The sequence below is a fragment of the Coptis chinensis genome, chromosome 1 (assembly GCF_015680905.1).
Source record: "Coptis chinensis isolate HL-2020 chromosome 1, ASM1568090v1, whole genome shotgun sequence".
Lineage (NCBI taxonomy): Eukaryota > Viridiplantae > Streptophyta > Magnoliopsida > Ranunculales > Ranunculaceae > Coptis > Coptis chinensis.
This window is the reverse complement of record NC_141456.1, coordinates 50,486,278-50,509,301: the sequence shown is the minus strand read 5'-3', so window position 1 is coordinate 50,509,301 and position 23,024 is coordinate 50,486,278. Positions and strand designations below refer to the sequence as shown.

The 23,024-nt window shown below is 36.1% G+C and overlaps 2 protein-coding genes across 4 annotated transcripts; both read left to right on the top strand.

Moving 5' to 3' along the window:
- The first annotated feature begins 1,668 nt into the window (after positions 1–1,668).
- On the top strand, positions 1,669–12,402 carry RCD1 (WWE protein-protein interaction domain protein family). 3 transcript variants are annotated; one of them, XR_015219392.1, is made up of 8 exons: positions 1,719–1,858; positions 4,006–5,279; positions 5,763–5,998; positions 6,309–6,409; positions 9,621–9,750; positions 10,320–10,505; positions 10,626–10,721; positions 11,991–12,402. XR_015219392.1 is itself a non-coding variant. In XM_086603163.1 (7 exons), the coding sequence occupies exons 2-7, from the start codon at positions 4,129–4,131 to the stop codon at positions 12,039–12,041; spliced, it is 1,821 nt and encodes a 606-aa protein (XP_086459289.1). In that variant the 5' UTR covers positions 1,669–1,858; positions 4,006–4,128; the 3' UTR covers positions 12,042–12,402. The 3 variants fall into 3 exon arrangements, 1 of the variants encoding a protein (XP_086459289.1); XR_015219386.1 differs by having other exon boundaries at positions 9,621–10,070; XM_086603163.1 differs by lacking the exon at positions 9,621–9,750 and having other exon boundaries at positions 1,669–1,858.
- Positions 12,403–21,798: 9,396 nt separating this feature from the next.
- LOC147524426 (uncharacterized) lies at positions 21,799–22,517 on the top strand. Its single transcript, XM_086563313.1, has 2 exons — positions 21,799–21,940; positions 22,040–22,517. Exons 1-2 carry the CDS (start codon positions 21,832–21,834, stop codon positions 22,420–22,422), a joined length of 492 nt encoding a protein of 163 aa, XP_086419439.1. The 5' UTR covers positions 21,799–21,831; the 3' UTR covers positions 22,423–22,517.
- The last annotated feature ends 507 nt before the right edge of the window (positions 22,518–23,024 follow it).

The following is a 23,024-nucleotide window of genomic DNA, read 5'->3' as shown; positions in this document are numbered from 1 at the left end:
ATTGAGATTGGATATTAAGTAAGAACTTCAAATTCGCACCCAAATCAAGGACATCGGTGGTGAAAGTTCCCTTATATCAGTTGGTGATCCCCAAATTTTGCTCACGATGCTGACTATCAACTCTGAAGCGCATGAACAACTGAATTGAATGGCAGTTCTAAATGTTACTCAACTAGCTGAATGTGGGGGGGGGTTGAGATATGTTTGATGTCGTCTATCTTACTAACCCTTCACGTATTTAACCTTTCGAGCAGAGCATGGGATTTGGGAACTCACTAAATTGCCCTTGTGTATCACGACCATGCCATCACAGCTAAAACAAAGTGTAGATTTTTTATCGTCATTAAATTAGTGTAGATAATGGTTTGAGCTTGAATTTATATGGTTTAAGAATATGAAGCATATAACCAAGACGACTTTCAATTAGTGCAATGAGTATTTGCTTAAGAGTTTTGTTTCTTGTTTGGAATGCAGGTTGACCAACTGTGGTGATATGTGCTAGAACTATAGGCTGACCTCTGTGGAGCTTGTTGCTTGCTAACGTTTTAGGTTGACCCACTTCGGTGATTTGTGACTTGCTGGAACTATAGGCTGACCTCTATGGAACTTGTTGCTTGCTGAAATTTTAAGTTGACTACTGTGGAGGTTCATGGAAAAGTGAAGTATTGTGTCAAAGAACATAGTTGCAGATACTATTAAACATTGTTTTTCAAGCACTGAAAAGCATTTGAAAGTCAGATTTTTGATGTTGTTATGATTGTAGGATATATACATATGAGTGTATAACCATATATTATGGTTTTAATGATTAATACAATTAGAATTTGAGTTTAAGTTGTCTTTGCAAATATTTGAATTCCAATATTTGTGGTGAACATGGTAATTCAGAAGCCACTGCATGACCAAAAAAAAAACCAAATAACAAGTAAGTGATAGCGTGCAGTGGAGCCATCTTCCTAATGGCTTGCACTTTAGGCTATAAGTGGTTCAGCAGCCATAGTTTGTCAGGGATGCTATGTTTGACTTGGCAGCAAAGATAGCAGGAGCTTCAATAGCTTGCACCACAACGCTGTTATAGATCTTTCATAGCTTTATTTGGAAGCTATTGTTGCTATCTTTTGTTGTTGTGAGAAGCGAAGAAGAAGTGTGCGAGTCAATTGGAGAAAAAAACGGTAGACTACTAAGGACAAATCTGGTAAAAAATGTTTTTGGGTATTGTTGATACCAATTCAGTCTTTTTTGGGTTTTTGTTTTGTTTAAGATTGAAAAACTGAAAAACAAGTGGGAGAGATGTGCGCATTAGGCCCACCAGATGATATGAGAAAGCCTAAAAAAAAAAAAAAAAAAAAAAAATAATAATAAAACCAGTGTTTTATATAAATGTACGGGCTTGACCGCTTGACTTGGTCGGGTCTAACAATCCAATCAAACAAGTTTCTAAATTCGAAGCCCACATCACAGACGAAGTCAGGTTCAACCCATGGGGACCTCCCAACTTGTTCCGCCCCAAAACTAAACCACCACTAAAACTGCTCAAACATAAACCGCACGTGCAAGAAACGAACAATTTAGAGAGCTTTTCCACTAAACCGTAGGATTGAAAAACCAAAACCCTCCTCAGTAACATTACGTGCCGACTTTTAATTTGTCGAGATATCTTTTCCCCCAAGTTAAAGACGGCGGTCCAAGATAGAATCGCAAACCGACTTACGGTTCCGTTAGTAATAAGTCTCTTTTCATTTCAATAATTTAACGCCGTCATTATTTTCTCTCTCCTAGTTTTCCCTAGAGAAGTGTTTTTTCTGACCCGTTCTTTGTTCTAAGGCAGCCAAACACAATCTTTGCTCGTTATTCTCAGGTAAATTTTCAATCTTTTTCACTTTGAGCATCGATATCTATAATCTCTTTGTAAAGAAATTTGGTGTTTATAATTATTGAAGGTGTTTTTTATACGATATAGTTTGAAAAGTCGTTGTTTTCAGTACTGGTGTTAAGGTTATTGTTTTATTTATAGATGATAAGTTTGTATCTGTTGTTATTGGTTTAGATCTGGTTCTATTAATTGCACTTTGTTAATGCTTTATTTATTTTATTATTCTGGTAAAATAATTGTATTAATTTCATGGCTTAGATTTGAGAAATTTTGGGTTATTGTTGTGTTTTAGGTTTAGGGAATGTGTAGTACAGTCAGCAATTTAACTGTTATATTTTGCATGAAAATTAGTTTGAAATTTGCCGACAATACATAGAATCAGAGAATACATAAATTTGTATTATGGAAAAAAAAATTTTTTTGATAGATTTTGACTATATCCTGAGTAGAGTTAGGAAATTTTCGGGTGGTCTCAGGTAAAATTGGACTATACTTGATAACACTTTGGGATAGAAAAAAATTCTGGTGTACTTTATATATGGTGGGCTTACTATAAAACTTTGATTCTTCCATTGATTACATGTTTTTAGAGGTGTTGTTATGCTTCTTTTGGACACTTTTTCATGAAATCTGTAGTGAATTTTCAATCACTTGTGAAGTATTGTGAGAAAAGTATGTAGTGAAACTGGAAGTATGTTTTTTTTTGTTCTGAAACTTTGACTTATTCTCTGCATGGGGAACCAGGGAAAGCTCCCTGGTGATGTTGGATTTCACGATATGTATCTCATTTTTAATGATGTAGGGTGGTACCTCTTATTTGTCAGTGAAAACATGTCATTATACGATATTGATTAGTATGTTGAAAAGAATCAAATTTCAATCCTTGAAGGTCCAAGGGTGATGATACCTCTTTTCCTTATTGAGAAGAGAAATCAAAATGCCAATCTACAGTATCAATTCATCGACACCCAAACTAGAGGCTAGCCCTTATCAGTCAGTGCTGATTGAGGGATCAATTAGGTGTAGTTGGGTTTAATATCCCTTGTTATTCCATATGTCAATATTTATACATCATTCATCTTCCATGTTACTTGAACGTGCCATATTTTGACACGCATCAGTCTCGGAGACTGGGCTATTAAATTGTTGAGTACTTGCTGCTTAGCTGACCTGACTAACAATTTAATCCCCGATCACAATCGGGCTCAAAAACTCCCCGAGTACTCGGCCCGATTAGCTGATTAGCCGAGTAATTGTGTTCACTATTTCAACTATTTCAATGTTAAACATTGAACTCGACATTTCACCGATTCGACCAACCCTCGATTCTGTAAAGTTCTACACTTTAATCATATTTATTTTAGTTGATTGAGTGTTTTAATTGTTTATTGATTGATTGGGTTCTTAATTGGCTTTATTATGTTGGTATTTCAAAGTTAAATATATTTAATAATTATTTGTAAAAAAATATAGTGTTATGAAAAATCGTCCGATTAATCCTGATTAATCCCCGACCGATTACACCTACTCGCTCTTCAAACGAGTAGCGATTTAACTGCACAGCTCGGAGATGTATCAGACATATTGTATGTGATATCTCTCATTTTTTGATATTTCGCCGTGTCAGACACTTAGTATCTGTGCTGGATACGAACACACCTATCCATGTCAATGTAACTTAGCTCATCTTGAATAGTCTTATCTTAACTTATTTTGCAGTTGTACCTGTTTCATGTAAATCCTTTTTTACCACAAAACATGTAATTATGTTTTATGTTGTTGTTAATGCAATTTTGATAGTCTTCCGCATAAGGTTTAGGGGGAAACAACATAAACCTTATTTTTAATAATTATTATTATATTGGGTATTTCTCCAGTATAGTGTATTCTTACTATTGATTGATAGCCAATTCTGTTTAATTGAGTGAAAGAATCGAGAATACGTTGAGGATATCATGCTCCTGAGTGTGTGACGATTGTCTATGTTAATGATCAAATGCGACATCTTAGGTTTAGTACTTTTAAGTTTAGTAGATGGCAGTGTTGTCTTCATTTCTCATTTCTCATTTCTTGAGATTGTTTGTTTTTATGAAGACCAATGTATCTATATGTTGTTTGACTAACTTTTTCAGGTACATTATCTTGGCATGATTTGTTTAAGGCATACCTAAAATAGGAGTGTAGTGTATATATCTATAATACTTGCACATTTTGTGGAGACAAATTAGTGGATAGAATTGACTTAGCAGATAACAATGGAAGTGGAGAACGCAAAGGTATTGGATAATGGCCGAAGAATTGTTGTCGACTTGAAGAGAAAGAGAGCAGCTCGTTCAATGGCGCACTTCACTGGAGCTGCCTGCGCTGATGCACAGTGTGCTGCCGAAGATGCACTGCCTCAAATGTTTTGCAAACAGATGGGTCCACTGATGGATTTTGATGGTTGCAAGAACAGCTTTTTGCCTTGTGTTAAGAAATCATTGGTTAAGAATTACTCGAATTTTAGGAAAACTGGGCTGCCTGAACGTGTGTTGTTCTATGAGAATGGGGATTGGACTGATTTTCCTGAGGGTTTCATTGATTTGGTGAAAGAAGATTTTAAAATGCAAAAAGTTGCAATGGAAGTGGAGTTTAGGGGATGCCCTTCATTGTTAGACTTTCTTCACATGATTCTAGTTGATCTTAAGACAGGTGTACAGAAACCAATTGCTTGGATTGATGAAGCCGGTATCTGTTTCTTTCCGGAGATACACTCTGGTAACAATGAATTTCATGATTGCTTTCAATCTGGGGGGAAGGAAAACCATCCTCTATTGTACTCAGATCCGAATGAGAGTCATGAAATCAAGTTGCAGCTGGAGATTGAAGTTACTACCGGTGACAATTTTAAAATGGAAGATTGTAGCGAAGGATCAAATAATATTGTTAAGCGACTGAAAGTCGAGGAAGCACCTGGTAAAGTTTGCTTTGGTCTGGATCAGGAAGAAAGTACTGATGAGAAATCAGTTCGTGAAATCAAGGAGGTTATTGGGGAAAATAGGATGTTGAAATATCTTCCTCGGGAGAAACCTCACTCTGGATTCTTGAATGAAAAATTGACCACTGATGCTGTCCAACACATGCTAATAACAGGTATGGGTTCGTCCATTTGTGCAGACAACATTCATGGAATTCAACGCAGTACAGGTTATTGGGCGCAGTCTCGGTTGGAGCTCTTTGAGAAACAGGTTGAGATTACGGAAAAGTATCGTGGCAATGCAAACGTTCAATATGCTTGGCTTGGTTCGTCCAAGGAAGCTGTTTCTAGGATCTTGATGCATGGACTAGGGTTCAATGAACTGCCTAAAACTAAGACCAGTTATGGCAGTGGTGTTCATCTTACATCTGTCAGCTGTTCCCACGTCAGGTACAATTTTGTCCCCCTGCAAATTAGAATTTCTTTTATTTGTAAACCTGATAATTCTTCTGTGCTTTGTCGTTTCTATTTGTTGAGTGTATAGACTGTGGATTAAGCTCCATATTTAGGGACATTCTAATTATAATTCTTGACAAATAGTGAAGTTTAAATGGTGATGTTGGTTAATGTCATTAATCAAATTAGTGGCTAAAGATAAGTGGACCGATAAACTTACTGATCTGGATGTCATTTATTCTTTAAGATATCTGATGTGGTAAATGGTGGGTTTTGGGTAGTGACCCTTGCAGTTGACCATTTAAATGAGACATGGGGATTATGGTTGGGATTATGGTCTGTGATGATCTTTTGATGTCTAGTGAATTGTTACTTCTGGTGTCTCCTTGTCATTGTTCTTATAACTTATATCTTATCATTGGTTAATCTGGTCACGGAGATTATTCACCTTTTATTCTTTTTCTTTTTCTTTGACAGTGCAAGTTATTGTGATGTTGACGAAAATGGTGTGCAACATATGGTGTTGTGCCGTGTCATTCTGGGAAACATGGAACTGGTTCATCCTGGATCGGAACAGTTCTGTCCCAGCGGCGAGAACTTTGATAGTGGTGTAGATGATCTACTTAATCCAGAGCATTATACAATCTGGAATATGAATATGAACACTCACATCTATCCAGAATATGTTGTCAGTTTTAAGAGGGCTTCCAAAGGTGATATCTTTTAAGTTTCAAGTACATCTAGTGGCGGCATTTTATTTCCTTCTAGCATTGTGGATGATACTCCTACACCCTCTGTATGATGGATTGATTCGACCAATTCCATGATCTGTTTAATTTTACAGTTATATATTTGGTTCAATTATGCTTGACATGTGATTCAGTGGGCAAGCTTGTGACTTGCAGTCAATTATTGGAGGGGTGTAGGAATATCATTCCTTTATGGTTTTCTATTATGTTACATGTTTTGCTTTTTTAATTGTAAGTCTTGGATTAATAATACTGACTAGCTCTTTTCTTAAAGGACTTGGAAGTGGGAGTGAGAGCAAAGATGGGGTTTCGGCTGTTACGATTTCTAATACTTCTCAGGAGAAACTGCAGACAAATATGTCTCCTACTGATTCGGTTGGTTATGTTTCTTAAAAATACTGTTTTATTTTAATAATGTATTTTCCTTTTTGTGATGATCTGAGAAGTCCTATAATAGCTTTGCACACCTCTCCTCTTTGCCTTTTGTTGGTGGGACCGCATTTTTTGGTTTTATCAAGATAATGTTATTTTCAGTGATGTAAAAATGAGAGATTAATCTACATTACATGGATGCTTTGTCTAGCGGATTAGCGGTTTGTAAAGAGACATGCTTGATCTATGGAGCTTGATTGCATAATCCACAGACGTAGTAAGTTCTTAATTTTTATTTTTTTTGGTGGGGGGGGGAGTGGAAAAAACACGTCTTGGGAGGGGAAAAAAAACATTCTCAGCCATTTTCTTTTTCAAGCATCCACCTAATCCAACCTGCCTAATTTGAGTCTCGCTGTGGTCATCTGCCTATCTCTTCTACGTCCCCTTGTCTTCGTTCATGACCACCGCCTAGCGCGGTATACTGCTTAGTTACCTTCGTTAGCAAAACGGCTCTAATAGCCATCCAGACAAAGATATATTTTGGTGAGTTCTCAAGCAGATTTCTAATTTCCCCTTTGTTAAACATTCTAGTGCCAAAGTTAGGCTGTTTCAACTGCTATACTGAATGTATAGCTAGGAATATGAAATTGCACCAACTGCCATTTGGTGCCTGGCTGTTCTGTGTGCTGGCGGCATCAAATTATTGTACACCTCGTGGGGATCTAGATATTTTAAGTTATCTTCAGTACCAGGATGATTATTAGTGACAAGTGCTATTGTTAGTTGAGAAGTGGGTCACAGCCCATGCCAAAAATGCTAAGTTGAAGCTGGATATATGCTATATGATTGAGTTGTAGACCAATAAAGGATGGTGGGTGGTATTGGTTTATGGGCTCTGTAGATGTGTGCTTTATTTAGAATATAACCCGTTCATTACTTCGTTGTCCCTGTGTGGATACTGAACTGAATTCCCTTGAAGTTCATTTGTGATTATCATGTGCAATATCTTTAAAGGTGCAAAAGCTGTGCTGGTTGACTGGAGTAATTTCTGTACGAATTATGGAATGATGTTTGACATGATTTAAGTTGGATTTGAGCGCTACACTCCCATACATGCATAACAACTACATGATTGGAGACATTTTAACATTAGGAAAAAGCTCATCTGTTGCATGTGAAGGTTGATGTGTCGGTGTGGTTTCCGATAAAGAAAAAGTGCCGGTGTGGTCTGTTTTTGTAACAGATATACCATTTATGAAGCACATGTTGCTATTTAGGGCTAGTATTACACCTTCTACCCCTTTCAAAATTACTGTCAAAGTCGTTCTTGTTTAGCTGATATTCCTTTGATCAAAGGGATGGGAAGAGCTTTGGTGGCCTAGTGCGGATTTCAGTTTCCCTGCCGTGCATATATGACACTGCGTAATTGAAGATTATATGCATAGTGACGTATGCTATCTGGTGGCTGTAACATGTCTTAGGCACGTTCGAACACCTTGCCCCCCCCCTTCCTTTTGAAGTAGTGTTACAATTGCTTGCTCGTATATGAGGAGTGTTTATCGGTTTTGTAGGTGCAGTGATTTATTTTATTTTATTTGATTTTTAAAAATTTTCTTTAAATTGTTACTGGCAATGTTTGTATAACTTTTACATCTGCCAAACAGATCTATAACAGCTGCACTTATCTTTGTGTTGGGAAGGTGGTCTCTCATCCAGATATGCCATGTGACAAAACCAATTTAGGACCCTAGGTAGCAGAGGTAATTGCTTCACTTTTCAAATAATTACTCCTACAAATTAGCTCGGTTAAAGTATGTTGTTTTGAGTTACCAAAGGAAGTTGCAAGGGTGGCAAGGTAGATCTCTCCCTTAAGGTGCTTGCGTTACTTAGATTAAAAGTACCGTGTCTATCTTATCGGTCTATTATTAGATGTCTCTGTTTACCATGCCGCAAAGCATGATTTAGAGAATTGAAAAATGATCAGTAACTTGTGTGATGACTTGGAAGAGAATCATAATGTCGGTTGAGAACTGGGAAAGAATATAATTTGAAATATTATAGAGCATTGGGGTTGAGAAGGACGCATGAGTTTATGTTTGCTTGAGAGATTTGGTGGATCGTGTAGGTTGGTTAGTGGTCCAAGGTGTGGTTGTATAGGTGTGGCATTTGGTTGGGTCTTAAGGCATCACGCAAGTGATTACATCTAGTATGGAGAATGGTGAGTGTATTTGATTTTGGAAGGATATGTGGTTGGAGGGAAGACCATTGCCTTGGAGTTTCTGAGACTTTGCCATCTGTCTCATTAAGAATCACCCAATTTGTGGCTTTATGGGGTTAGATAAAAGACACCTTGGTTGGGATTTGAGGATTCATAATGCCATTTCGTAGTGGGATACGGTTAGTTATGGTTGCATTTTTTCTGCGAAGTTTGGTTACATTCCTTCTGCGAGACCAAACGTGCATAGTTGTCGGTGAACTTTTGGAAAGAACGAGGGATTCTTTTGAATGCCTTTTAGTTTTGTGTTGTTTCCATCTACCAGAGTTCCACCGACCTAGCCCAATTTCACTTTTTACTAGCTCTTATTTGGAAGTTCAAAGTTTCTTTACAAATATTTCCTTCATGAGCTACTCGACCAATTGCACACGCTCCCAATACCCTTTACCCAGGTGCGCTCATCTCACTATCCCATCCCAATGCACATGAAAATCAACAAAATTTACACCCTTAAACAATGATGCTGCACTTAATGAAGATTATTGACAACCGGATTAAGAGGAGCAGTTGATCTGCTCCTTTGTATGTGAAGTCATTAGCTTGGCAGATGTGAAGTCATTTCTTTGTAGGTAGCATAACATGGAACATTTCACCTTTTGCGATCTGGTGTGGTCTGCTGTTGCAAAGGTATAGGAGGCATTTCTTGCGTTATCACACTGTATTTGGAGGAAGTGATCATTGGGTGTAAGGGAGGATATGTCATTTGGATGTGGAGTATAGACGCGTCTCTTGGTTGGGTAGGGTGTACTTGTGGCCTGTTATCTCTACTTTACTGACTATAAATCCAAAACAAAAATGTACAGAGGAGGAAAAAGTGCGTTTTAACGACTGCTATCCAGATGTGGTAATTATTATATAAATGAATCATATTCATGTAGTGATTGTAAGATATATGGTAGCTGCTGTTAACTCTAAAACTGTGGTTGGTAATCTTAACAGAAAGAATGTCTTATCTCTTGCCTCTTGGAAACTTCTGAATGTGCTGCAAGAGTTGGTCTGTGTGATGACAGATTCTTGCATTACGTGCCGACAGATTCGGTAGTGGGTGCCCACACTTTGGCCGAAACAGGTGGTTTAGATTTGAATGTAATTACTAGTGATAGAGTCCCAGTAGTGCCAAAGTCTTGGTTTGATCATGAACTTTTTGTTTTTATTTAATGGAACATAATATTTCGGTAGGAGGAAATATGGTGAGTGTATAGTTTGCATAATTTTCTTTTGCATCTTTTCATTCAGATTCTTTTTGAGATTTATTATGATACACACGTTTTTGTTTTTTCTAATATGTACACCTCTATTGGCATTATTTTCAAGCCCATGTGTCTAATTCCACAAACTGGTTTCTGAGGTTCCATTCATACCCTTGTCACTGTCATTTTGCCTGATACTGTAAGTTTTTTTTTCACGTCCTTGCAAAGTAAACTTTGTTTTGAAAAGTATACATGCTTTAGTTGAAGTGGTTCACAGAAATATGACATTTGTGAGACATTTTATAAATATGACATTTTGGATACGTGCTAGGAGTTTGTTAAAAAGTTGAGGATGTTTTCATAAGTATACATCTACCACAACTTATTGCTATATGCTTCTTAAGAAAAGTTTTCATGTTCTCACGAAAAAATTACACCTGATATGTAGGTCGGTGATTGTCATCAAACTCCACTTTCTGTGGATACATCTCAGGGGAAAAACTCAAGCATCAAGTTTGCTGGAAAGCCTCCTAAATCAGCTTGGATGCCTTTCTCCAAGTTATTTGCAGCAATTGAGGACAAAGTTCCTTACAGTTCCATGAAGTTAGTGTATCAGTTTTACGGCCAGTTTAGGGTAATATTACAGCCTTGCCCGTATGCTTTTTGTCTTGTCTTTCTTTCTGTGTATGGGTTTGCTCTATGATTTGTTTATTTAGTTATTTATTTAATTTTACTGTCTTGAATTTGTTATCAGAGTAATAAGATAAGCAGAGATGAACTTGTTCATAGGATGAGATGGGCAATTGGGGATACATTGCTGAGGGCTACAATAATTAGTCTTCAGGCCAAGGTAAAAGGGCTTTCCTCTACTATACATGATTCATCTGCTTGTGTAAATTTTTATTTTCCTTAAATTCCTTTTGTTATTTTGGTTGGTAAAGTTTGTCTATGTACGCATAATTATAACTAGTCCATGGGCACGTGTTACACGTGTATCACAAAGTGCTGTAGGGAGTAACCTAGCATGATATGAATTTGAGTATAGGATCAGTGCCCAAGCATCTTCTTCCAGCAGAAGAGCAAGAGATTTGGTTTTCTTTGTTGAAATAAAAGCAAATGGATGATGAGGAGGTAATTAGATCTCATTCAAATTGCACCACAATAAGGTTATTGGGTTCCTATGAATTCAAATGAACTTATCTTAGCAAATATGAACCCCATTTAATTGCTTAGAAGTGACTTTCAATCCGAATAAATAACCAAAACCATTTAAAGGATGGAAACCAAAACCCTATGTCTCAAGTCAGATTAGCCATAGAAGTTCACAGACAATACAAAAAGGAAATGGGGTAGATAAGTTCAATCCAGGCGGTGGAGGACAGTGTTTTGTTGGAAGAGACCAATTTGGGGAATGTCACTGTGATGAGATTGACAGAGAAATTGTTTGTCCTGGTTGGAAGGAGATGATATGTTGTCTTTTGAAGGGGAGTGTGTGAACTGTGGAATTACATTGTTTCCCTTTTTAATGTACAGTTTACTAATTTGATATGTATTGGATAATATAAATTGAAGTCAACAGTGAGGTTGTTTTTTGTTGGGTATCAACAATGAGGTTAATATGCTGTGTCAACAATGAGGTTAAAATTGAAAAGTAAAAGGTAGGCATGCCTGTAATTGGGATATCTGAATAGGAGTATTTATGGAAATTTAAATTAAAGTTGCACTTTTACCCTTTAACATGTTATGCACTGCTTTAGTCTTGGCTTTGGTATGTAATATCAAAAGATGAGGGTAAAATTGGAAAATCAAAAGTCCACGGGGTTGACGATTCACTGTAGGTCATCAAAGATTTTTTTATAGAAGATATATATACTGTAGGATGACGTATCCCACAAACATACAACAAGAGGCTTTGATCACGCTTCGATCTGCTTGTGTAATTTGGAAAGCTCAGATGTTTTGTATCAACAATTGTTTTAGTTGTTTTAGTATATAGGTCTGTTAACTACTTTGTTAACCTGTCTATTGTGGCAGTTTAAAGTATTTATTTCTTCATGCTTACTGTTTATTGTGCGTTGAAATATTGGTTGACCAACTCTTGGCCTGTCTTTGTTTGCAGCTGCCTGGTCGTGATTTGGTAGTACCAAAACAGGAGCAAGGAACTTATTAGCTCTTGTCATGGCGAAGCAAACCAGAGTTGCCTCTTCTGGTGGTATTTGATACTTACCTGAAAATATTGCAGCTCTGCTCTATCACAAAATTAGGTTTGTTTGCCAGCTGCTATTCTGGTACTATTAGGAAATGTGTCGACATGAAGTTGTGAATAACTTTCAGAGTCTTGCATTAGTTGTCAGGTTCTAGGAAAACTTATGTGCTGTTAAGTCTCTATATTTTAAGTGACGATTTTTATTTGGAACTGGATCAGTTTATGAACTGTCTTTGCTTAGAAATATTTTATGTTTTCACATGGTTGACGTGATTCATGTGGATTGATGGTATCTGAGCTTATTCAGTCTTGGTTTGCTCGTTAATCAGTTTTTTCTCACTGGTTAGTGGTTATGTGCTTTTACTCCCTGAAACTGACTCTATATACAGTCGAGTTTTAAGATTTTGAAATAGAAACAAAGCTTGTATGAAATTTGGCCTCTAAGTTGCATATAGACTGAGAATTTGCACCCTTATAGTTCATTTTGGAGTTTGTTCACTTTTTGAAAAGGACTGAACCTGAAATATGCTGTTTTCAGTGAATTACATATTATACCCTTTTTAGCTGGTTTTTGTGTGGTGTATTACCATGTTAGGCTGTTATGGGCTGTTGGTAATTGCATAGGGCAAGGTTGTACATTTAATCAATTACTCTGTGTATATTCAAATACTTGGCAGATCGTTAGTGTTGTGAGTTTCTTCGTGGTATAATTATTGATAGTTCAGTTTAACGTACTTAGCTCTTGATCTCAGATGAGTGTTGTCTGCGTTGGGTTAACCCTCTGGGACCTGTGTGTGATATATGTTAGGTGAGGGGTTCTAGGGACATTTTATCTTAACACGTAAACAAACTCAAAATTGGTAGGGCGTTTATAAGTTTTGGATTAGGCTAATTTTTTGTAGATATGATTTTCTAATTATTCTAAACATTGTTACAAATAATCAAAAAAATAAAAAAATTCCAAACTTGCCAAATGTAGTTAACAATTTACAAAATTTGGCTAATTGTAGAATGTTCATTTTCACCATTTTGGATATTATATTTGGCAAGTTTAGATTTTTTTGATTATTTGTGACAATGTTTAGAATAGTTAGAAAATCATATCTACAAAAAAATTAGTCTAATCCAAAACTTATAAATGTCTTAACAGTTTTGAGTTTGTTTACGTGTTAAAATAATATGTTCTTAGAACGGGAGGGTTCTAGGGACATATATTATTTTAACACGTAAACAAAGTCGTTCTAGGGACATATATTATTTTAACTTTGGATATTATATTTGGCAAGTTTAGATTTTTTTGATTATTTGTGACAATGTTTAGAATAGTTAGAAAATCATATCTACAAAAAAATTAGTCTAATCCAAAATATATTATTTTAACACGTGTTAAAATAAACAAAGGGTTCTAGGGACATATATTATTTTTCTCTAGGGACATATATTATTTTAACACGTAAACAAACTCAAAATCGTTAGGGTATTTATAAGTTTTGGATTAGGTTAATTTTTTGTAGATATGATCTTCTAACTATTCTAAACGTTGTCACAAATAATCAAAAAATTCCAAACTTGCCAAATGTTATTAGATGTCTGTTTTGTTTTCTCAAATTCTATTTGGTTAGTGTTGAATTTAAATTTGATTTGCTACAAGAGTTTGATGGGGGTTTCTATTTTAGTTCGAAAGGGACAACACACCACACACCTGCAGTTTCTGTGTTAAACTTAAAGTTGCATAAAAAGGGATACATAATAGCTGCATGTCATAGTTCCTTCGAAACGATGTTTGCAATCAAAACACGGTGACTGATTATCTGAATCTGTGGAGTGTTACTTAGTTCTAACAGAGTCTCAGGCGATCTCCAGGTTAGTCTTTACCCAACTATTACTTAGTTCTAACAGAGTCTAAGGCGATCTCCACTCCATTTTAGTCTTACTCCACGAATTGGTAAAAAATAATACCAACTCAAAATGGCAGGATTCCAGGATGCACTTGCTAAGCAGTGAGCATTGCCAATATCTAAGAGTATCTTTTTTCCTCGATAATTTGTATGTTCAATATTGTGGTAAAGATGTTGCTCCATAAAATAGCCCTATTGAAAGGCGTGAGGGTATTTTACCTGATTTAGAGAACTTAATTTTTGGGTAATATCCTAAACAAGGCAAGAAATGTACTATTTCTTCTCAATCTAGGCAAAGACACCAATTTTGACCTATTCAATGAAAATTTGACACTTTTGCCCTTGCCATGCCAAGAAAAACAATTCTCTCTCTAATAGAAAACACATTTCTATCTCTTGTCTCTCTTGATGTTTTGTCTCTTGCTCATCACTATATGATTTTATTGAGATGTATTGTTGTTATGAACCATTGGATCTCAACAAATTCAAAATAAAATCAGAACTCTCTTCTTCAACACTTTTTCTTCTTCTACTCTTAACATTTTTCACGCGCAGTCTATTAAATAGTAATACAGTAATATAACGTTAACAACTCCGAGCAAATTATGATGTGAATGTTTTTTGAAAAATCATTGGAATTTCTTAGAGCAACTAAAATTAAAGACTTTTCTGAACACTGATTTATATAATATTGAACTTAATTACAATCATTTATATAATATCAAATTCTAAATACACTAGAATCTAATTGAAAATAAAATAAAGCAGACAAGATTTAGAGGAACCAAGATTTAAAGCCTTAATAAACTAAATCAAGATCTAAGAATGTATTGAAAAAGCCACAACATTGCCATTCAATAATTAATTTTTAAATGACTAACAAATTCTTCAATATGTAACGCACGAATCAACAAATTAGCTATTTGATGTCATATCTTTTATTACACTAAATCAAGTTTCCCTTTATAAATAAAGTCACTTTGTTCCCAACATTAGCTAACCATATAATTATAAAGTCAAAGCATATACAGTAAAATTGCTGATATACAATGCATTTGTCAATCTCTCACCTGAAAGATGACAATGGACATAACAATTTGGGCGGGAAAACGATTAGGCGGGAAAACATCTCTCATTTTTCTTACACTTCTCTTCATCAGTTCACTATCCTCATTAGTTCTCTCATTTGTTTTTTTTACAATTTTTTCATTATCATTCTCTTACCACCCACATTATCACTTTGCATTTTTCATTTTCTCTCTATTTCTCCATTTCATTTCAACAATTTATTTATCAAAATCCATTTTTTTTTTCTTTTTAAGTTTGTGTCCATGTTTCACATGAAATACACTAATGTAACAATCAATGGAGACGACTTTGTCCCATTTGGTTTGGTTGTGTTGGTTGGTTATTTTGTATAATTCGTCTCTTCATCATTCATTTCTAAAAAAATAATTTTTGTTATAAATATGAAAACCTTAGTTTAACAAGAAGAATGTTGAAATTGGTCATGGTTATTACCATGTGTAAGACTTTAATATGAATGTCATAAAAGTTTTAGTTGGTCTACTAAATCAGCAAGAAGTGGTCGATCAAATGGAAGTAAATAGAATTACAAATGCAAAATGGTCATCGTATGTCAGCTGAAAGAGTGTGTTTTTAAAAAGGAAAATATTTTAGAGATATTTGAATATTATGTCAAAAGGAAAAAGGTATTCCAATGCTATCTGCAACTTTTGCTTGCTTCGTTAAAATTTTGCCCTGCTAAACAAATACAACAAGTATATTTTTTTGGATATTTTTGAAATATTTGTTGAACGTTTTTTTTTGACAAAATATATTTTGAGCTATGTTTTTCTTGTAGATTAGTAAGTTCCATACCACAGAATTTGATTGTCATTCATATATGATATGGGTTAAATGATGAACTTGTTCTTTTTCTGTATATATGGGGCTAAGTTTCTCTTAGATACAATAATATACTGATATGGTAGTTTCTTTCAAACTATATGTTAGCTACTTTAATAGTAATTGGTACTGAACTGGGGTATTTTTTTGTTCTTTTTAATTTGCATTAAGTTTGCTGATTAGTGAACTCCATACCACATAATTATTTGTTTGTCATTCATATATGATATGGGTTAAATGAGAAACGTGTTCTTTTTCAGTACATTTGGGGATAAGTTTCCTTATAATGTACTGATATGGTAGTTTCTTTCAATCTATATGTCAACTACTTTAGTAGCTTTTGGTATTCAATTATTGGGGATATATATCATTATTTTTTTATTAAAAAATATATGTTTCACTGAAATGTAATTTTTTAAACTGTGAGTTACAAATTGAAGAATATGTTTGTCACTTCCATTTGATATATGATATATGAAAAATAAACTTATACTTCTTAAAGATATTTTGGGCTAAATTTCTCTTCGATGTAATGTATTAATATGGTAGTGACTTTCAAACCACATGTTTGCTACTTTAATTGTATTTGGTACTTACTGAACTGGTGTCTTTTGTTCTTTTAATATTATGGGTTATTTAGGAATTAGTCCTACTTATTTAGGGGTATTTGATAGGACCTAAAATTATCGATTATTAGGCTTTAGTCCTACTTCTATCGATTGACCTTGAGTCGTTTCAGTTGACCGTGGTCAACCCATTTTATAATAATAAAATTTTCGTTTTTTATCAAAATGGCCAAACTACCCTTCAGTGTGCTTGACACGCTACATTATATTGAATTGTTTTTGAACACCACGTGTCAAACAGTGAGGGATGAAATTATGTAAGCCTTTCGATCATTTTGTATTCGTATCTCGAGGAAATAGGTGAGATAGGGAGGGAAAAATCTTCGCACTCCCCCCATTTTGTTCACTTACACTATGACAGTTCGTCTTCTTTTAATCAAACCAAACACTTAATCTTCTCCATTAAAAATGATAACTTGAAGATCTCTTTTGTTTGCTACCAAACACTTAACCTTCACTCGCGAATCTTAGAAAAAAACTTCAACTGGAAATGTTTAAAAAAACTTCAACTGGAATTGTGAGTGTTAGCTAGCCGGTCATCGAATTTTATTCGTAGAGATCTCTCTTGTGGTGGTCGTGGATTTTTTCGGAGTTGCTCATTGTAAGTAAGTTCAAACTTTGTATGTTTACACGTCAAAGCATGCGTTTTTAAATTTAGGATTGTTTATAAAAATCGTGTTTTTATTCCATTATTTGTTTGTATTAATTGAACCCTATGTTTAAAAAGCATTTTTTGTAAGAAGATTGCTGTGTGGGTGGATATATATGCATGTATTTTGTTCTTAGGGTACTCTTGTTATTGCATGTTCTTAAAAGTAGGACTATTTTATTGTGATAAGTGTATAATGTCAGCATTTTTTGTTGCTTTGTTATGTTAAGTACTATTATGAACTATGACCATTCGGTGCTAGGTATAAAACAGTTTGTTGTACATTATGGGGGTTCTTAGGGGACAACTACCCCTGGGAAGATTAAGGGTAGTGATTACAAAGGTGGTAGGAGAAGCAGTACTATGGAATTTGATGGGGATGAATTCTGTATGTTTGATTTGAAAAAGGATGTGCAAAACTTGGTTGGTGTGGGAGTTGAATTTCAAATGGCAAGTATCATTCAAGGGTATATTTGCAGGTTAACAAAAGATGAACACCTGTTACATATGTGGTATGAGCTTAAACCTGATAGAGACAAAAAATACCACCTGTATGTCTTTCCAGCTCCAACAACTTCTAAACCCACTAGAGCTCCTATAATCCCCACCATTGCTTCTGACAACAGTCTCCCACCAATGAAGTCACCAGTAAAGGCCCAACCAGTAAAAGCCTAACCAGTTTAGGCCCAACCAGTAAAAGTTCAACCAGTAAAGGCCCAACCAGTTAAGTCCACACCAGTAAAGGCCCACCCATTACCCACTACCCCTAAAAAGAAAAGTGTCCAAGTAAGTACTAGTGTTAGAAAATCCCCTAGATTTACTCCCACCACTCCTATACCACCACCAAGTCCTATACCACCACCAACTCCTATACCATCACCAAGTCCCATACCACCACCACCAAGTAAGACTACCACCACTTCTGTACTTCCAACAATTCCAACAAAAGTATAAAAATGGGTGAGGCAGTTAGAGTTAGAAGATCCCCCAGATTCCCTGTATACAACCAAAGTTCTTCAAATAATGTCCAACCTACTGAGAAACCCCCTACTGTGAAAAGCAAGAAAAACCTTTAAGAAGGTCAGGTAGGCTGCAGAAGTTGAAACCACTTGTAGGCCCTAATGGAGAGACTTTGATGTTGGACCTTGTGTCTTATTCTAATGATGAAGTAGAGGAAATAGTTGAAGTTGAGCATGTCGTGGATGTTGTGGAACCTGAAGTTGCTGAACCTGAAGTTGTTGAACCTGAAGTTGCTGAACCTGAAGTTGCTTACACTGTCAATGATGTTGTGGATGACTGGGAACATGTATTGGGTTCACTTGATCCAGAAACATTTGATGAGGTTACTTTAGGTGAGACATTTACAGATGGTGATGGTGATGCATTAGATGACCAGGGGCAGCCTTGAGTTTTGGGGGGCCCTAGGCGAGATCCTAAAGTGTGGCCTCTACCGATAAATGATGAAAAATACAGAAGCCAATTTTTTTTCATATTTGATCACAAATTAAGTCCAAATTCCTTCGTATTCTTACGGAATCAAATGTGTGCTTAACATCAATAAATTCACACCAAAATTCAATTACAAAAACTAAGCACTACTGAAAAGCTAGTCTTCTTATATTTCTAGCTGCGAAATCACTAATTGTCTTCATAATCAAGTTTTTCTACTAAAGACTTTTCAATAGATAATATAGCTAATCCATTCAATCTTTCTTGATACATGCTCGATCGAAGGTAAGATTTGATCAACTTCAGCTTTGAAAAACTTCTTTCTGCAGATGGGATGGTAACTGGTATCAACAAAAGAGAGAGGAATGGAGACCATAGAGTGCAAGTTGGAGAACTGGAAATACCTTAGAGAATTGCAGAGACGAGAGATTGAGAGGAGAAGTGGAGTCATGGAGAACAAGTCTCTGTACAGTTTAGTATTGATGTTTAATGATTTATGTTTGGGCCAAATTTAGAACCAATGTTGGGCCGAAAAAAAGAACAGTAGATATTTGTTTGCTAAAGTTTTTTTGGGCCGAAAAAAAAGTAATTGACCACAACTGCTTTCAACCATGGGGGCCCTAATATTTGGCCAACTTTCGGGGACCCAGCCGGCTGCCTGTGTGGGCTGTCCTCAGGGCCGGCCCTGTAGATGACAAGGATAGAAGCGATGCTGAAGGTGACAAGATGTATGAATATGGTTACAGTTTTGGACCAGTTTTTGATACTGTCACAAATAATGATGAGTGGAGTGCTGAAGACGAGGATGAAGAAGATTACAACTACAATCCTTCAGATAGTGACTACTCAGTATGTGGTATTGATGATGAGGCCTTGGATGACATGGAGCCAATGGAAGAAGAAGTACAAAATTTAGAAGAAGAGATACAAGGTAGTGACTCTAGTGTTGTGAGGGTCAGTACAAACATATTTGAGGCAGAGGAGATGGCTAAACTTGTAGGACCAAAAGTTGAGAATGTTTTTGTGTGTGACTTGAAGCCTAAAATGTCTTGGCCAACAGTTGAGGCTTGTAGGGATTTTTTCATAAATTTGGCAATTAGAAAGAAGTTTAGCTATAGACATATGAAGAATGACAAGGAGAGGCTCATTTTAGAATGTAAAGATTTCAATTGTTAGTGGAAAGTAAGTGCCTCTGTTACCAAAAGAGACAATCATACATTCATTCTTAGGAAGTTTTTGGACCAGCATACATGTGAGGCTGATGATGAAAACAAGTATGCACAGGCTACATCACCATGGGTAGCTAAAACACTTGTTGACAAAATAAGAGATCATCCCGACACGAACCAAGGGATATCTGAGAAAAGAGATTTTTGTGAGTTTGGAGTTAGTATATCTTATTATTGGGGTTGGTCTAGTAGAGCTTTGATGCTAGAAAAAATTAATGGAAATTATGAAGTTGGGTATCAAGTAGTCCCGGAGATGTGTAGACAGATAGAGAAGTCCAATCTCGTAGCCTTGTTAAATGGTTTATGAAAGATAGCAATCGACATTTGTTGGTGTAGTCATTGCATTCAAGGGTTCATTGGATGGGTGGGTGAGTGGGTGTAGACCAGTGATTGGGCTTGATGGTTGTTTTCTCAAAGGTAAGTATGGTGGGTGTTGTTTGACTGCTATAGGACTGGATGCCATGAATGGGCTTTTCCCTATTGGTTTTTATGTGTGTAAAGGTGAGAACAAAGATACATGGAGGCTTTTTTTGTCTGAATTGAAGCCACATCTCATCAAACACAAGGAAAAGTTGACATTCATTAGTGGTGTGAGGAATGGATTGGTACCAAATTCTTGAGAATACTTCCCAGATTCTAATCACAGGTTGTTGTTTTATCTTATACATGTATTTTGTTATACATCTCATCAAGCCATATCTAATGTTTCAGACATATGTATTTCTTGTTGCAATGTTGTTTCAGACTTTGTTATAATGTTGTTTTAACTTGTACATGTATTTCTTGTTGCAGATTTTGTTTCAGACATATGTATAAAAATTTTAAAGCTAAGTTTCCTGGTGAATTATGGGAGAGTTTTGCTTGGGAAGTTGCAATGACATACAAGCTACCAGAATTGACTAGGATCTTAGGAACCATAAACAAAACTGATAGTGTAGCATTGGATTGGTTAGATAATGAGCCAAGGGAGTGTTGGGCTAGAGCACACTTTGATTGGACATCAAAGTGTGATGAGTTGACTAACAATTTTAGTGAGTCTTTCAACTCATGGATTTTGAAAATAAGAGATAAACCTTTGGTCCAGTTTATAGACATGTATATATAACCTGCTTTTGTTGAAGTCCATCTATGATAAGAGAATGTTGTCAATGAAGTCTTTTGAACATGGTGTTGTTCCAAATGTTTTGTACATGATTAAGAAGAGAGAGGAGAGGTATAACAATTATGAGATCAGAGGTGTACCTGAGACTCAGTATTTAGCAATAAGCCACATAACTGGGAAGAAGTATAATGTGGAAATTCAAAAGCAAGAATGCTCTTACATTGAGTGGCAAATGTCAGGAGTGCCCTATGTGCATGCAGTTACAATACTCAGATCAAGGAGGGAACCATGGTCTAGGTAAATCACTTGTGTCTATACTTGTGTCTATATGTGCATTCTCTTGGGTACTTTTTTTACATTTTTTTCATTATATGGCAGGTATTGTAGTCCTTATTTTAGTGTTGAGGCCTTCAAAGCAACTTACGTAGGTTATTTGTATCCACTTGATAATATAGAGGATTGGCCAGAAATAGTGAGTGATGCCCCTTTCCTAATACTTTTGTTATTTAGAAATTTATTTATTTTATTTGTATGTAATTTGTAATGTATTTTTCTTAACAGACCTTGGACAAAGAATTGATACTGCCTCCTGAAGTCACCACACAACTAGGAAGACCAAGGAAGCAGAGAATTAGGGCAGATGATGAAATGCCCAAGTCAAAAAAGAAATGTGCAAAGTGTCAAGAAGAATGCCACAATTCCAGATCATGTGATGCAAGGAAAAAAGGGGAATTTGGCAAGAAGAAGAAAAGAAAAGGTATTCTTCAATGTCTAATGATACTCATGATGTCACAGTTGGTTCTAATGTGATTGTGATGTATCGTTCAATGTCTAATGATACTCATGATGTCACAGCAGCCCAAGTGCAAGATGGACTGCAAGATGGACCTTAGATGCAAGATGAACCTCATATGCAAGATGGACCTCAGATGCAACGACAAGCTCCTCCAATGCAAGAAGATGCACCTCCAATGCAGCAAAGGAAAGGGAAGAAAAGTAAAGGTATGTTAGTTGAATATTGAAAGCAAAATGCATGAGTATGGTTAGTGCATGATTGCATAAACCTTACCTTATGCAAACACTAATTCAATAAGTGAGCAGGTGCCCAAACAGAGCAAAAAGTAAGTCAGCAACAGCCACCACCCCAAGTTCAACAACAACAAGAGGCACAAGCACAAGGTAGGGGAAGGAGAGGCAGGGGAGGGAAAGGAAGAGGAGCCCCAGTGCAAGAACCACAAGCAGAACAACCCCCAGGCAGGGGAGGGAGAAGAAGAGGAGCCCCAGTGCAAGAACCACAAGCTCCAGGCAGGGGAGGGAGAGGAAGGCCAAGAGGAGGCAGAACAGGAAGAGGAGGGAATGGAAGGGGAATGGGTAGGGATTTCTCTGGCTTGTATGGCTTGTTGTTTGGTGATGGCAATGTAGAAACTCCATCAACTCCTCCAGTGAATGCAAATCAGAGAGCAGGAGAGCCACTTACACAATAGTTGGTTTTTGAATCATTTTGGGGCTTGTCAATGAATATTTGTCCATATTTTGTTGTTTTGTGTTACATATACTTGAGAAATGGTCTATATGATGTTGTTCATTTTAGGTCTGGTTTATGTATGTGGCCATATCTTTTGATTGTTATCAGATGCTGACATTGTTTTGGTACCCTTATGAATATTGTCTGAGTGACATTGCTGAGTTTAAGATTTGAATTGTTGTAGGTAAATCTATATTTCAAAACCAAGAACTTTTATTTCAGAACCAAGAACCTTTATTTGAATCCTTTTCAATGAGGCCTTATATCAGATAGAACCTCACTTGGGATACCCTATTCAATAACACAACAACACTCATTGCCACACATTACAATCTAGGACAAGTGTAGTCTTGTTTTTAGTAGGCATCATAGGTTGGTTGCAATCAATGTATTGCATCTCCTTACTAAAACATCCAATCCAGTCGCATTGCAGCCACATTCCAACTACTTTGCCTGTTGTTTTATCCTAACTCTTGAACAAATACATGATCCCCTTGCAATTATCCTCCCTGCATCTCCTATTAAGGTAGGGACAAGTTGGAGCAGTGTGGCCTTCTTGCT

Excerpts from the sequence above, each read along its gene's own strand:
- LOC147524426 (XM_086563313.1), top strand. The coding sequence starts at position 21,832 with ATGCAAGATGAACCTCATATGCAAGATGGACCTCAGATGCAACGACAA. Across the intron at positions 21,941-22,039 it reads GAAAGGGAAGAAAAGTAAAG|GTGCCCAAACAGAGCAAAAA; the intron begins GTATGTTAGTTG and ends ATAAGTGAGCAG.
- RCD1 (XM_086603163.1), top strand. The coding sequence starts at position 4,129 with ATGGAAGTGGAGAACGCAAAGGTATTGGATAATGGCCGAAGAATTGTT. Across the intron at positions 5,280-5,762 it reads GTCAGCTGTTCCCACGTCAG|TGCAAGTTATTGTGATGTTG; the intron begins GTACAATTTTGT and ends TTTCTTTGACAG. Across the intron at positions 5,999-6,308 it reads TTTTAAGAGGGCTTCCAAAG|GACTTGGAAGTGGGAGTGAG; the intron begins GTGATATCTTTT and ends CTTTTCTTAAAG.